This window comes from Vanacampus margaritifer, chromosome 2 (assembly GCF_051991255.1).
Source record: "Vanacampus margaritifer isolate UIUO_Vmar chromosome 2, RoL_Vmar_1.0, whole genome shotgun sequence".
NCBI classification, from domain to species: Eukaryota; Metazoa; Chordata; class Actinopteri; order Syngnathiformes; family Syngnathidae; genus Vanacampus; species Vanacampus margaritifer.
The window spans coordinates 53,777,348-53,791,261 of record NC_135433.1 but is presented as its reverse complement, the minus strand read 5'-3'; the positions used below and the strand labels follow the sequence as shown (position 1 = coordinate 53,791,261).

Genomic DNA, 13,914 nt, shown 5'->3' with positions numbered 1-13,914 from the left:
TTGAACACTAAATTCTCCCTTGATGTGCAAGTTTGTTCACCCGTGTGTGTGCCCTACAATTGTCTGGCAGCCACATCAAGTTAAACCCCACAAATTTTGTTCATACTGAATCAGAAATTCGATTCAGGGTAAAATAATAAAATTGACTTTAATTTATTTATTCCAAAGTAAAACATTACTTGGATGTAACTTTATTATTTGGCTTGGAACAAATAAATGTATTTGATTTATATTAAATTGAAAATGAAAATGAAATGCTTTCAACCAAACCATGAATATGACGAGAAGAAAATAAATAAATTTAGCTATAACAAATTACAGCATTTTTTTTTTTTTACTTTAGTCTAACAAGTAACTTTTTTCAGTGTACATTGCTCCCAAAGATTGCGTCATCAGTATGAAACAGACACCAGCCAGGTAGCCACAGTATCGTTAGGTGAAGTCTTTCACTATCATTAGTGAAGTCCATTTTCACAAAGCTGCAGGGGCCAGCAACAACAACAACAATTACCAAGCCATTATTCAGACCACAACATTTTATTCACTGAACTTTACAGAGCACTAAACTCACTGGAAACAAACAAAGGTGTTTTATAATTACTCACAGCTGATATGATGGATCAATGGAAACTTACCGGAGGTGTGTGATGAGTTCATGGAGGCTGAATCTGGCCTTCGCTTTCTGGTTCTTCAAGTCTGTGTGTGCGTGTTAAAGTGGGTCCTCTGTGTCAGCCATGTGTTGCAGGACAGATGACGGATGGACAGATGAATGAAATCTCGTCCTCAGTGTCAATTCCTTTGGAAAGAAAAAAACATGTGACTTAAAAACAGGGTTCATGTTATTTGGATCTGAAGAAAGAAATTACTATAACTTCCGGACTATAAGCAGCTACTTTTTTTTCTAGGATGGGCGAGTATCGATACCAGGTATAGTATCGGGCAGATAATGGCTTTATTTCAAGGTATCGGGCACTTTTGACGGCAGCCGATAACTTCACTCAGCATTTGACGTAAATGACTTGACTTGGAATAACTGTAGTGTTGCTCAAATTTGCTCTCAAAATAGGTGGAAAAAAACAAAAATATGAATAAAAGATGTTTTAACAGTTTTTGTTGAACATACTTAATGATAAGCCATTCTGCCAAATATGTTAGTCATCATTAGAGCATGCATTTCAAGGCTTCAAATCTTCAGTGGCACTTCAGGGTCTGAAAATGGCTGGAACTGAGTAAGTTATACTTCAATCTATCCAAACATAAACTTTGCTTGATGATATCCATCTCATTAAATATCATGTAGTGTGACCGTCAAGAAATGACAAAAGGGCTCTTTGCACTAATCCTGAACTCAATATCACTCCATCATTTCCTGTCTTTCAAGAGTGGACAAGCTGATTATTCCAGGTGTGCCTGACCTCAATAACCACGACGACAATGGCCAGACACACCTGGATTAATCAGTTTGTCCAATCATTAAAGACAGGAAACAAAGGAGTGGTGTTAAGTTCAGGAAGCAGTCGAGCTGTGCAAAGAGCCCATTAGGACTTTTATGTTTAAATTCCCTTAAAGACAAAAAAAATAAAAGGAAGAAAGAAAGAACTAGCAAAAAGTAACTTGAACAAAAATGCATTTTTATCATAATTTTACTTTTTTTATATTTATTTAATAAATTATGATAAACTGTTATTTCCACCTGAAATGGCCCGGCAAAGGAACCATTTCCACAGCGACAGTAGTTCTATCAGACTAAACAGTAGTCTGGTGCCACCTACTGGCCCTAGATTGATTACATCAACAAGAACACTTGCATGAGGCCCAAAGCAACAGACATGAAGAAACCCAGATTTACAGATATGAGCATCGCAAGGAATTGTACCCATGACAACCTAATGACAGTCAGTGACTACAACCTTTGTGCTGGTGCGTAAGTCAATCAATCAAACTTGGTGGGTGCTTGCATGTCAGAAGTAAGGCTCAAACTCATTAGCTAGTAATGTGATTTAGAAGGACATCTTAAGCTGCGATTTGCTCCCTTATTGTTGACTGAAATGAGCCTAAATGCATCATATGTGCACTCATTAAGTTCACCTTATGCTTAAGGATTGTATAACTACCCAATTAAATGCCAACAAGACCCTAATTGAAAGCACTGCCTTTTTATTAATGCTATAGTGAGGCATTAATTAACCCTGTGTTATTGCTGTAGTTATAGCTTGAAAAAAAGAGAAATCTGAATTAGTTACATGAGCGAGAAAAACATTTGGAACAGCTCTCAGTATGATGCAGTACAATTCTATCCATTTTCTATAGCACCTGTCCCTCCTTGGTGTCACTGCTAAGCTGGAGCTGATCCTAGTTGACTTGAAAACCATGTTTTCCAAACTCTTGTTCTTGCACTGGACACTCTTATTGTAATTTTAGATACTTTTATTTCTTTACTTTGCAGTAGGGTTAGGTAGGGTTGTCTGTAACTGTAAGTGCTTTTAAATGTTGTACTTTTAATTACAGTTTTATGTGAAGCACATTGAGTCAAGTTGTGTATGAAATGCACTATAAATAAAGCTGCCTTGCCTTGCCTTAATGTTGCCCAAAAACCCGAAGAAGAGAAAGTGTAGTGACACCATCTAGTGGCCATAAAAAAATTATTACACATAGTGAGGTCCATGAAAAGTGGCAGGCACCCCAAACAACAAATAATATAAACTACTCTATACAGTTAAAAGGTGAAACATTAAGTTATAAATTTGTGTTGAAGTAATTTTCTGCCACTAAGTGGCATTAGCGTTTCATGTTGGACGTTGATGACAGGAACAGAACATTTTTCTCTTCAAAGTAAGAGCAATTGATATACGGTACATGAAGCAACTTGTGGATTCCTGCCCTAATTGTTTGTTGTAAATTACTACTAGTCACCAGTTCCCACAAATGCCTATATATATATATATATATATATATATATATATATGTATGTATGTATGTATATGTATATATATATATATATGTATATATATATATATAATTATTATTATTATTATTATTATTATTTTACACATTTTGCTATATTGTGTTATAGCAACTCCTTTGCACAACGTTTTATGCCTTTATTTTGTTAAATCTTTATACGGATGCACTTTGTCATCAGTGACGAAACTTTCTCGGAAACGAGCCAGAAATAAACAAAATCATTCGAGCGAGCTTCTGGAGTTGCTGAATAAAATATGCCTCTCAAAGGGCAGAAGCCTTTGTCAGCTGTAGCAAGCTAGCTTGGAGATTTCACCCCACTGACACACACTGTGCAAAGTTTGATGGTCTTTTTTGCACACACTGCTGAAAGCATCTCTGGGTTTACCGTTGACGGGCTTCAAACAGGTTTTGAACAGTTCCATCCACTAAAATATGCATTTTCCCATTTTCTCCACATGAGCTTGTTCTCAGGGTGTAACACTAAATTTGTGTACCGGCCGTAGATAGACCAAAGAGCCATTATTAAATGCTTATCCTGTATAATCACAATAAATTAATAGTGTATAATGCCATTTAAGGCCTTAATTTTTTAAAATCCATTTAATGACTTAATTCTTGTTAATGACCCGTGGAAACCATGTAATTGCAAATTAAAAAAGGTAACGATTAATCAATTATCTTGATTATTTGGTGATTCATCAAATAATCGCTGCAAGTCTACATAGAATGGAAAACTTTACTGCCCCCATCCAACGCCCATCCTTGACCAAAAAAAAGAACAAAAAATTACGGGGCATCCTCATGCGCTAGTTCCAGGCATTCTCTGTGCTTTGCATATCACTGCATGTCACATATGATTTGATAGTTACATAATTCTAAATTGTCAAAGTTTACTCCAGTTTGTGTATTCTACTTCTTATTGAATCCATATCGGAGCATTGAAATGGATATCGAATTGAATCACCACCCACAGAATCAAAATTGAATCGAATAATGATGCTAGCCTATTAGCAATGTGCAGCGTGACAAAACCAAACACATTTACTGGAGTGTCCTCAATTTGCTTATGATGACTATGTGGCTCTTTTACAGCTTTGTAGTTGTAGTCGGTGCCAAGATAATTGGAGGAAATGTTCAGAGAGATAATGCAATAGAGTGTGTGTCTGTCACAGAGAGCAGTACTTCAGCATATGGCGGTAACCAGACTAACCTGCTGGCCAACTGCACTAGAGGTCTAGGGGCAAAAATGGAAAGGCAGACAGAAACGTAAGAAAATCGTGCGGTATCTCTGTACTTCATGAGAACATGTTCCCAATGTTGCCAAAGAATCATCAAAAATAGAAAGCTCTCTCTTTCACTCCTCCTCCTCCTCTTCACACCGGTATTTCCGAAAATACCTGGCCCCTCCCATGCAGGAGAGGAGGAGGAAGAGCTGCCTGGCAACCAAAGAGCTGGCTGCCGTGGTAACGGTTCACCTGAACGTTTTGTGCCTAAACAAACAAGTGTGAGCTATCAGGACGGAGAAAGGGCGAGTTGTGGGGTGAAAACTGGAGCTCGTTAATGATCATCTGATGTCTTTCCTGTCACTTTTTAAATAAAGTGCAACAATCGCATTCTTCAAATACATTACACTCTTGACTGCCTAGATGTCAAACATCAAACTAGCTATGTAATAATATGTGACGTCAGCAGATCACATGTGTCAGCGCACCCCCACGAGAGCTCATTTCCGCCAGCATCAAAAGATTAAATCTGAGTGTGCGTTTTTTCTTTTCCAGGTACAGGGATTTTTTTTTACCCCACTCAGTCGTCATTGCCGTTGAGGGTGTTTGAAGAGTGTTAGTCATTTTAGCATTTTATTATTAGCGGCAAGAATGTCTGCTTATATATTTAGACACACTTAAAATATTGATGGGACTAAAAGTTCTTCCAAATATAATTGGGGAAATTTGACTGAAATCAAAGGTTGACCAAGGTCACACAACTGATTGTGGTACTGATATAAAAAATTTTTTTTAAAGCGCACGACCTCTCAACTTCAAATTGAATGACAAATGATGAAAGTGATGCATTTACTTCAAAACGACAATGGATAGTCATGTGCCAGAACAATTTGGCCAACCATTATCTCAACTTGGTCAAACTCAGTAGGAGAATGACCCTCATATCAAATGTGTGTGTAAGTGAAAGTGGGTTGCATTGCACAGCCCGTGGAGACATTATGCAACTAATGCGCCTAATGCACCCTTGACCTCTGAGATCTGACTTCTGGGCGTTAGGGGGAAAAACAGTACATTATACAGCTGCAAATCCCTCATCCAAAGTCCTTCCAAGCAGACGATCAGCAGAGGGATTGAAGCCCCCTGTGGGAGGAGGCGACACGGACGAATTAAACGGCAAAGTGTTCTGAGAACGAGCCCAGTTTATTAAGAAGAAGGATGTTCACAACCATGCTCGCTGTTTCAGCCCCTCCAAAAGTATTGGAATGGCAAGGTCCATTAATTTCAGGAGTACAGTATTATCCATTTCAGAGTGAACAACAACAACATAACTATTTTTAGAATTTCAATGATAATTAGACACACCTGTGGCTGAACACTGGAATCCTATTATTATGATTATTATTATTATAATTATTATTATATAATTAATTATCTTAATTTTGCTTTACTAAACATTCATTAGTGTAAACTAAATTTCCAGCATTGTAATATTAAAAATTCATTTATTAAAAAATTATTTTTTTGCGCATGGCAAATCTTATTTGCAATCACACCCACATTTGTGTGAGGATTTGGTAGTGCATAATTTCATAAAAAATATTTCTTGTCAAAGGAAGTCGAGCATGATTCAAATGGCCAAGTGTGTGTAGTGCAGGGGTGTCACACTAAAATTCACCCCACATGATTTTCAAGGCCACACCAGCCTAATTTTTGCCCTCAAAGGGCCAGATACAACTCTAAACAGTACATTCTGTAATATTTTTTTTCTATTGTTGTTCAACTCTCAAATGGGTGAAGGGTCCCAAAGTGTGTTTGTGAGCGCCGGCGGCCCTACTGAGCCCTGCATGCTCAGCCCCCTTGACATAACACCTACACCCAAATGTTCTCCTCAAAACAAGACAATGTGCAAGTGGAGAAGATTGACTGAAGCAGAGAAAAAGAGGACAACTTCAAACCACTATGTCTTTTGGTGCAGTTCTCAAACTGTGCACACCAAGTACCTCCTAAAAATAATACTGAGTTGCTGCTGATGAATTGATGCTCTAAGTACCACCATAGTGGCCAAAATTCAACTGTATAGCTAAGTATTCATGAAAATAATACTATTGCAAGATAGTTCTACACTGTTTTTGCATTCAATGTAATACAAAAGCAGCACATCAACACTGCACAGGTATACAGATTTACAAGTCACTCCAAATATGTATAAATGGTGAAGGATGTGATATGCGGGTGGAGATGGGCTTGGATTGGCCCACCCAAAGTCGTCTGTACTGTACATCTGCTGCAAAGTTGTGAAGCGTAACAGTTTTGATTATTCTGCTTGAAACATAAAGTAACAAAATAACAAAAGTAAAGTGGTCTTTTGTGGTGATAGTGTTAATTCAGCCAACGTTTGTGACACGCGTCAATGACATACGGCCCTGTTTTCGTTCCCGGTGCAAGTCTAGCTCAAAATCCAGTCTAAAGGCCTAGATACACCAATCCAACGTTCGCCAAATGTGACCGACGCCTACCCCCTGTGGCGTCGGCCCAGACGGTCGGCACGTCGCATAGAAAAATGACATAAATACATACCGCACAGACACCAACTATTACGTGCCTTGCATACGCGAGAAGTAATTCCCCTCCGTACCATCGGCAGCGGTAGTCATTATTCCTAAAGGCAACAGGCAACCTCTTTACGTGGGTGGGATCCCCCGTGCTATTTCAGCACCGCCACCTGGCGGTCGGGAGGAACGAAATTGAAACGTAAACAACTTATATCGGTGTTGACAGCGGCGCGGGGGAAAACGCAGTGGCCAGCTGGTGAAGCGAAAACAGGCGCTGGAACAAGCTTCGTCCCCTTCTCGTTCCCGAACGCATGGGTGTACTCCGTTGTGGCGTATCGTAGACCCTGTCGACTCCTGGCTGCTACCGATCGGTCACCCGAAAAGCTTCGTGCTGCCCTCCACGTTTTGGACGCGGTGCCGACCTCCAGCTTCTGAAGGAGCTTCCTCGAGACCGTCGACAGAAAGGGTCATGCACCCCTGCTGCTCCCACAAGGATTGCGCTGTTAAATGCGCGGTCATTGACAAACAAAACGTTTATTTTGAGTTTTTCCTTTCCAACAACTTCGATTTCCTCTGCTTGACAGAGACCTGGACTGTCGCCCGTTAGTCCACCGCTATGATTGAATTACTACCGCCTGGGCTGTGCTTATCGCGAGGACGTCAGGCTGAGGTGGAAGAATGGCGACTATTTACAGCTTGGAAGCCACATTCTTTGAAGTCGGCCAAACTGTCGCTGCGCTGTGTCATATACCGACCTCCAAAATACAATAAGAACTTTTTAAACGTCTTTGCAAATCTTCTTGCCGAAATCAGGCTGAAATATGATCATATCCTCTTTATGGGGGACTGTAATATTCACGTGTGCTGTTCTGAAAAACCATAAAGTTGGGTTGAGTACTGTTTATTTGCGTTGTCACTTACTCTTCTTGCCCCGTGCACTGATTCGCTAGCTAACAGCCAATCAAAGTGATCAAATGCCCCAGATGCCCGACTCAACATGTCGAATTTGCTGAAAACGGCCGCCCGACGTATTCCAACTCGACCCGACTTTACGAGTAATTATAAAGTAATTTATACACTGAACAGACGGCACATGCCGTCGGCCCAACGCTGTCCAACTCCCGACGTCGGGTTGGTGTATCTAGGCCTTAACAGTGCTCATGGGAGGAGAGTTGTCTTTGTTTTGGTATTTTCGTAGATTTTGCACAAGTAGAATTGGGCGTAATGGGTGCGTCTTTGGTGGACAGAACAAAGTGTTTCCCTAGCCAATCGAACCCTGCCACATTTGCAGAGGGATGAGTGCAGTGAACCTGAGGACACTGGGTCTGAAATTGCAGTACATGACATCAACAGATAAACTTCAAGATCTCACTTTGCGGATGATGTGATGTGGGCAATTTAAAACTACCTTGCACCAATGACGTGTGAGAAACGCTGGAACGTCCAGGGAGGCACAGCGTATATTAGGGCAGATATTTGGCATCTTGACAAATATCAGCATTGGCCTTCTTTTTTTTTTTTTACAAATCTGAAGGCCGATAAAGCTGGTATCTCACTGAGCAGTGACTGCTTGCGAGGGTAGACAAATTTAAGGTTTTCATCAGGATTTGTAAGATGTTCACTGTTTTTACTTTTCCCAAAACCATTTAACCAATATATTCAGACAATTTTTTACTGTCTGCGAAGATCTTTTGAAACCTTTTACGAGCCCTGGCGAAAACACCAATATAGCTGCATTCAGATGCATTTGTGGCTCAGTGAGATATAGGAAACTTTTCATTTATGGATTTATTTAAATTTCCACTTTATAAAAAAATTATGCTGACACTGGAAACTCACTACACTTTTTATTTTTTAAAATAAAAAATCTAATTAAGAAAGTATGTTGAAATTTTGGAAAACTTTATTTAAAGTAAAAAACTTTAAAAAAGGGAACTATTTACTTGCTTAGTTTTTAATTTAGCTAACACATGCTGATGATTCCGGAAGCACCCTGCAATTTCTGTTAGCATTTTTTAACAAAGCTGTCAATACTTTATATGTTTGATATTAAAAGAAAAAGGTTTTTTTTTTCATTTTTGACGCTAATAGTTTCTCTTTTATTGGAAATGAATATCTGCTTGGAATATCGGTTATCGATGACTACTACTAATCGGTATCGGTATAGGCCTTGAAAAAAACATATTGGTCTATCACTAGCATCTATCAAATTCACAAACACGCTAGAACTAACCGCTGCCCCAGCACAAAAATTGAGATGCGACCATTTTTACGCCGACCGCGCCTCTAGCTGAATAAAGCCCGTACCTTCATCTTGGTTTCTTTCTTCATAAAATGATGTGTTGTGGAATTTTCAGTAGTTAGGTGCTATCTTGTATAGACTGCTCTGTAAGACTTGTGTATATTTGAAGCTTCAAATATAAAGAAACCCAAAAAACAATTTATTATAACTACTGAAAATTCCACAACAGATGCCATCGAGGAATGATTGTTTCATTTCTACAAACACCGCTTGAGACCTTGACATGGTCCAGGCCTGGACCGCAGCTACTCTGAAAAATACTTTGAAGCTTGGTCTTTTTTCTTCTTCTTTTTTTTTAAACATTCTTAAATTAAATTACTTTTAAGGCAAAAAAAAAAGTTAGCAAAAAGGTTATGATGATTGGTATAGTTACACCATCAAATGTTCACAAATTTAACGTTAGAAATGATATAATGAACATCACTTATCCAGGCCTCGTTATAACATATAGGACCCTACAAACACCTTACTGAATAACATGGAACTCAGGGAAAGTGTTACTATTGAGCTTATCATTACATCGTGATATATAGGGTTACTGTGGCTTAGTTGGTTAAAGTGCCTAATTAGTAAACAAAAACTAACTAATTGAAAAAATGTCGGCAATCAGGCAATTTAAAAAAAAATGGGTGTCAAGCCCTCTAGAGCATATAAGACCTTTTAGACATTACTAATAGGCTAAAAGCACACACAAGAATTAAAATTCTGGAGGAGTCAAGCACAGCAGGCATTTCACAAACTGTGCTTGGAGTAGCATCTGAGTTACATGATTATCCTGTGAACCATTTAGGAGTACCTAGTCTTCACAGCCAAATCCAATAAAAGAAAAAGAAATAGACTGAGGTTTATCATCCTCACTGGTTGTGAAATACTGATGGAAAGTGATTGCAGTATACTTCCTTCAAGGAAAGTTAGCTATTTATTAATGTAACACTAACTTCCTCCTCATAATTCTCTCATATAACATTTCAACAGGAGTTAGAAATTATGTATGTAATGTAAGAGAAGGCTTAAAAGTCAAGTTAACCTGCATTTAAAGTGGCATGACCTCATTTTCACAAATGTCATTTTCCCTCCTGTGCATATTGCAGGAGATTTGAGCATCAAAAGGTTTGATTCCTCACCCGGGTTTATCGTCTTTCTTCGGCTCCTTTGTGATACCCCACAGTAGGATGCAAGTGACGGTAAAGAATCAAATGCGATAACTACAGAAGCGGAAATGGAACGTAGGCCCGTTTTTTATTGAGTGGTACCCACTCAGCATTCAACGGCCCCACCTGCTATTAATTTCATTCCGTCTCATGTGTTCATTGCGGAGTGGTTTTCACAGGTTTCGAAGCAGAGCCAACCAATTTTGAGCCAATGTTGAGAACGTCTTATAGCCGCTATAAGAAAGCCACTATAAGAAAATATTAAAAGCGCTATAATATAGTTACAATGTTATGAGAACAACATGAGGAGTCAACTTAACTTCAGAGCAAAGCAGTATATAAGACTCGTAAGGCCGAGCATAATGTATATTCCATATATATACAGTAGCTATCTTGATACATAGGGTACGATACCATTCAAGGAATGTTTGATTTTTATGTGGAATGATTCGATTCGGTTCAATTCAGTGGGACTGCGATTTGGTTCATTATGGTACGGTTCAGTTTGAGAGGGTATGATGCAATCAGTTTCTTGTTATTTCACATATATGTGAATGAACTTGTCAGTGCCGTAAAGGTGTCATTTCCTTCACGGCAAAGGTGTCATTTCCTTCAAAGATATATCTCTCTTGCATATGTATCTCAATTTTAGAGTGGAATGATTCCATTAAATCAAAACAATTTTCCAATTCAAACCGTTTCTTTTGTTACACCCCTACCGTTAACATGTTTCCAAAACCTTTGCAACTACAGTTAATATAGGGTTTATAAAGCCAACAATTTAAAAACGGAATAAACATCCATACATTTATTGTACTATGCCACTTGTCCTCATTCATATTTCAAGGTATCAGGTATTGTGGCAGCGATCGATATCAATATCAGCTGCTCTCTTGCAACCGTTTTACAATCAGGATGTAATAAGCTTGTTTTTCTCAGTAAACTTTATCAATGTCAATCCTTGTAAATGCCCAGTTGCTGACTACTAAAGTGATAGAAAGTGGGTCACGAGCGTTCACATTAGCATTAGCATCTTGCTTCGTTGTGCGAGTGATCAGCGCATACTTTTAAACTGTAAAACGTCTTTGAGCTCTTCGGGAACGCGATTTCGAAATAAAATGTATTATTATTATTATTATTATTATTATTAAATAAAAGCCTTTGATCACCACTAAGAGTTTTCTGGGCATGTACAGGACATTCGGGTTTGGCCCATGTGTAGCATTCTCAGCAGTCAGTCTTGCTATTTCTTTCTTTATGGACTTTATTTACAACACACAGTGCATGACGTCAAGACTTCTTCGTTCCTCCTGACTCTTCTTCTGTTGAAGTCATGTATGTCATTACGTGGGTGCCACCCGTTGTTCAGACTGAAACATTTCCTTACAACAAGGAGATGAACTTGTGTTGCTGGTTAAACTGTAGAGGTTAAAGGTAATTCTAAATGTTACTTGAAGCACTATTGTATTCAATTAAATTCTTTCCACTTTTATTCATATATATATTTATTTAAATTATTCCTATTGTGTGTTCTATACCAAATCAATATTTTATGAACAAATGGAGAAAGATAATCAAAAATTGCCATCGTTTTCATGAAATTTTAAGGAAAATGCTATATTAGGATATATTCTTAAATTCGAACCTATATTCTTAATATATTCTATATGCTATTCTTCTTCTTTTTTAATGATCAGTCAATGGTTTAGTAAAAATGTTATGGATTTGGTATCGGAACTTGGTATCGGTATTGGTGACTACTCAAGGTTTGAGAACTCGTACTGGTATCGGTCTGAGAAAAAAAATGGTATAGAACATCTGTACAAACAACCATTTACAACGACTCATAATTCAGCTTCCACTTCTTAAATTAAAAACAAGAAAGTGTGTAAATATTGTACATTTTTGTTGGTTTGACTGGGGAGGGTGTTGTGCAACAACTTTGCTTTCATTTCTGTGTCTGAGGTGATATTTGTGTGAGCGTTTTGACAAGTTTCTTTGTTGAAATGTGTGTATTTAAAAAAAAAAAAAAGACCGTAGACTTAATAAAATGCGGGTTCACCCTATTTTTTTAATTGCCGTTGTTTTCCCGTTTGTTTTGTTTTTTTCCAAATCTGATCGCACCAATCAATTAATCAAATTAAATCAATTAACCAAATCTGCCTATTTCTATAATGTAGTAGAAAGCCAGCCAAGTGAAACCATAACCAACAGGGAACATATTCAAAGTCAACACAGGAAGGCCGGAGCAAAGACTAAAACCCCGAACCTCGAAACAGTGAGGAAGACATGTAAACCAAAAGCCCAAAATTAGGAAATAATATACAATAAAAGAAAGCTATTTTTCCTGAACAAATGGGATATTAATACAATATAACAGAGTTGTTATAGTGTCTTTTCTAAAGAATCAATCGAAGGTTTGAAGTAGGAAAGATAGATGTCATATTGTAAAGTGCATCAAAAAAAGATAACTAAGTTGAGCAGTATTTTTTATCTTCATGTCTACACAAACAATAGTGTGACTGTGAATAATGAACCTAGTTGAGACAAGTAACCTCACCTCAGTGATTATACATTAAGATCAGAACATCAAAGTGCACTGTTGTCAAATGGCTTAGGTAAATACTAAAGATAATAAGGCGGTAATACACGTGTTTTAAGCGTCCAAAGTCGGTTAGTGAGGTTATTAGGCAGGATGTTGTTAAATGGTAGCTGTTAGCTTAAGGCGTGTACTGGAGAAGACCTACTGTTGGTTACTGACAACTTCAAGTTGTGCCCTGCTTCGTTAGCTGCTAGCTGTCAGTTGAACGCAAACTCTAAATAAACAACGCCGAGGCGAACGTGTGTAGTTGCTGCGTGCCAGAAAGAAGCTGCCGTGTTGCTTCTTTTTTTTTAAAGATACGTGTGTTTTATCAGTCAGGTTTGGGTGTCCTTTAGCTAGCCATAGCAGTGTGTTTCCAAGTTAGCTAAGTGTGGATAACGGCTCAACAAACGCAACAATTAATTAAACAATGAAGCAATAAAAGGAAGCAAGCGGGGCAGTAACGCATGAACACACGCACGCACGCTCGCACACGCACGCACTGGCTTTCTCTCACTCTCCACGGTTACCGTGGATGTCGGCGGGTCCTCCTGGAACGTGTACTAGTGCGGCGGTGTCTTCCTCCCGGCTCGGGCTCCCATCGCGGCTTGCAACGTCTCCACGCCAAAGCAAGCGCGGAAGGTGAAATTTCCACAACCTGGCCGCCACTCACCCTCCTAAGGCTTCACCACCTCCATATTTACAGTCCGCCTCGCTAACGTTACCCCTTCCCTTCTCCTCTCCTCTCCGCCGCCACCACCAACAACAACATTATTGACGTCCTCCTCTTACCACGTGACCAGTCTGCTGAGGCTAAAAATAGACGCTGTCGAAACCAATGGAAGCTGACAGACAGAATGGCAGACAGACAGGATCGCGATAGACAAGCAGAGCTACGGTGAAGTTGATCAAATGTTCACCCAACTACTCATTTTTTGCTATTATAAACATACAGTAGTTCTCGACAATTTGCGAGAGAGAGACACTTTACCCGTCTCCATAGTTGATTCATATACAATAGTACAATATGGTAATTCCAAATAATGCTGTTTGCTTTTGTGATGAATCCTCGCTGAACATTTACATTATCAATCAGTGGCGTCTCTAGGCTTATTTTAAACTTGTTTAACCCCTCCCCATA

The 13,914-nt window shown here is 38.8% G+C and overlaps 1 protein-coding gene across 5 annotated transcripts in view; it reads right to left on the bottom strand.

The window, feature by feature from the left end:
• Positions 1-13,522, bottom strand: part of hdac5 (histone deacetylase 5) — a 53,341-nt gene extending 39,819 nt beyond the window's left edge. For 4 of the 5 annotated variants that reach the window (XM_077555706.1, XM_077555708.1, XM_077555710.1 and 1 more), the window contains exons 1-2: positions 13,304-13,522; positions 636-796 (exon numbers count right to left, since the gene is read on the bottom strand). Coding sequence is in view for 1 of the 5 variants with exons in the window: in XM_077555709.1 (XP_077411835.1) it covers positions 636-657 (22 nt within the window). In the remaining 4 variants the exon portion in view is untranslated. Of the gene's footprint in view, positions 1-635; positions 797-13,276 lie in introns of all 5 variants that reach the window. The other variant, XM_077555707.1, reaches the window with a different exon arrangement.
• Positions 13,523-13,914: the final 392 nt, after the last annotated feature.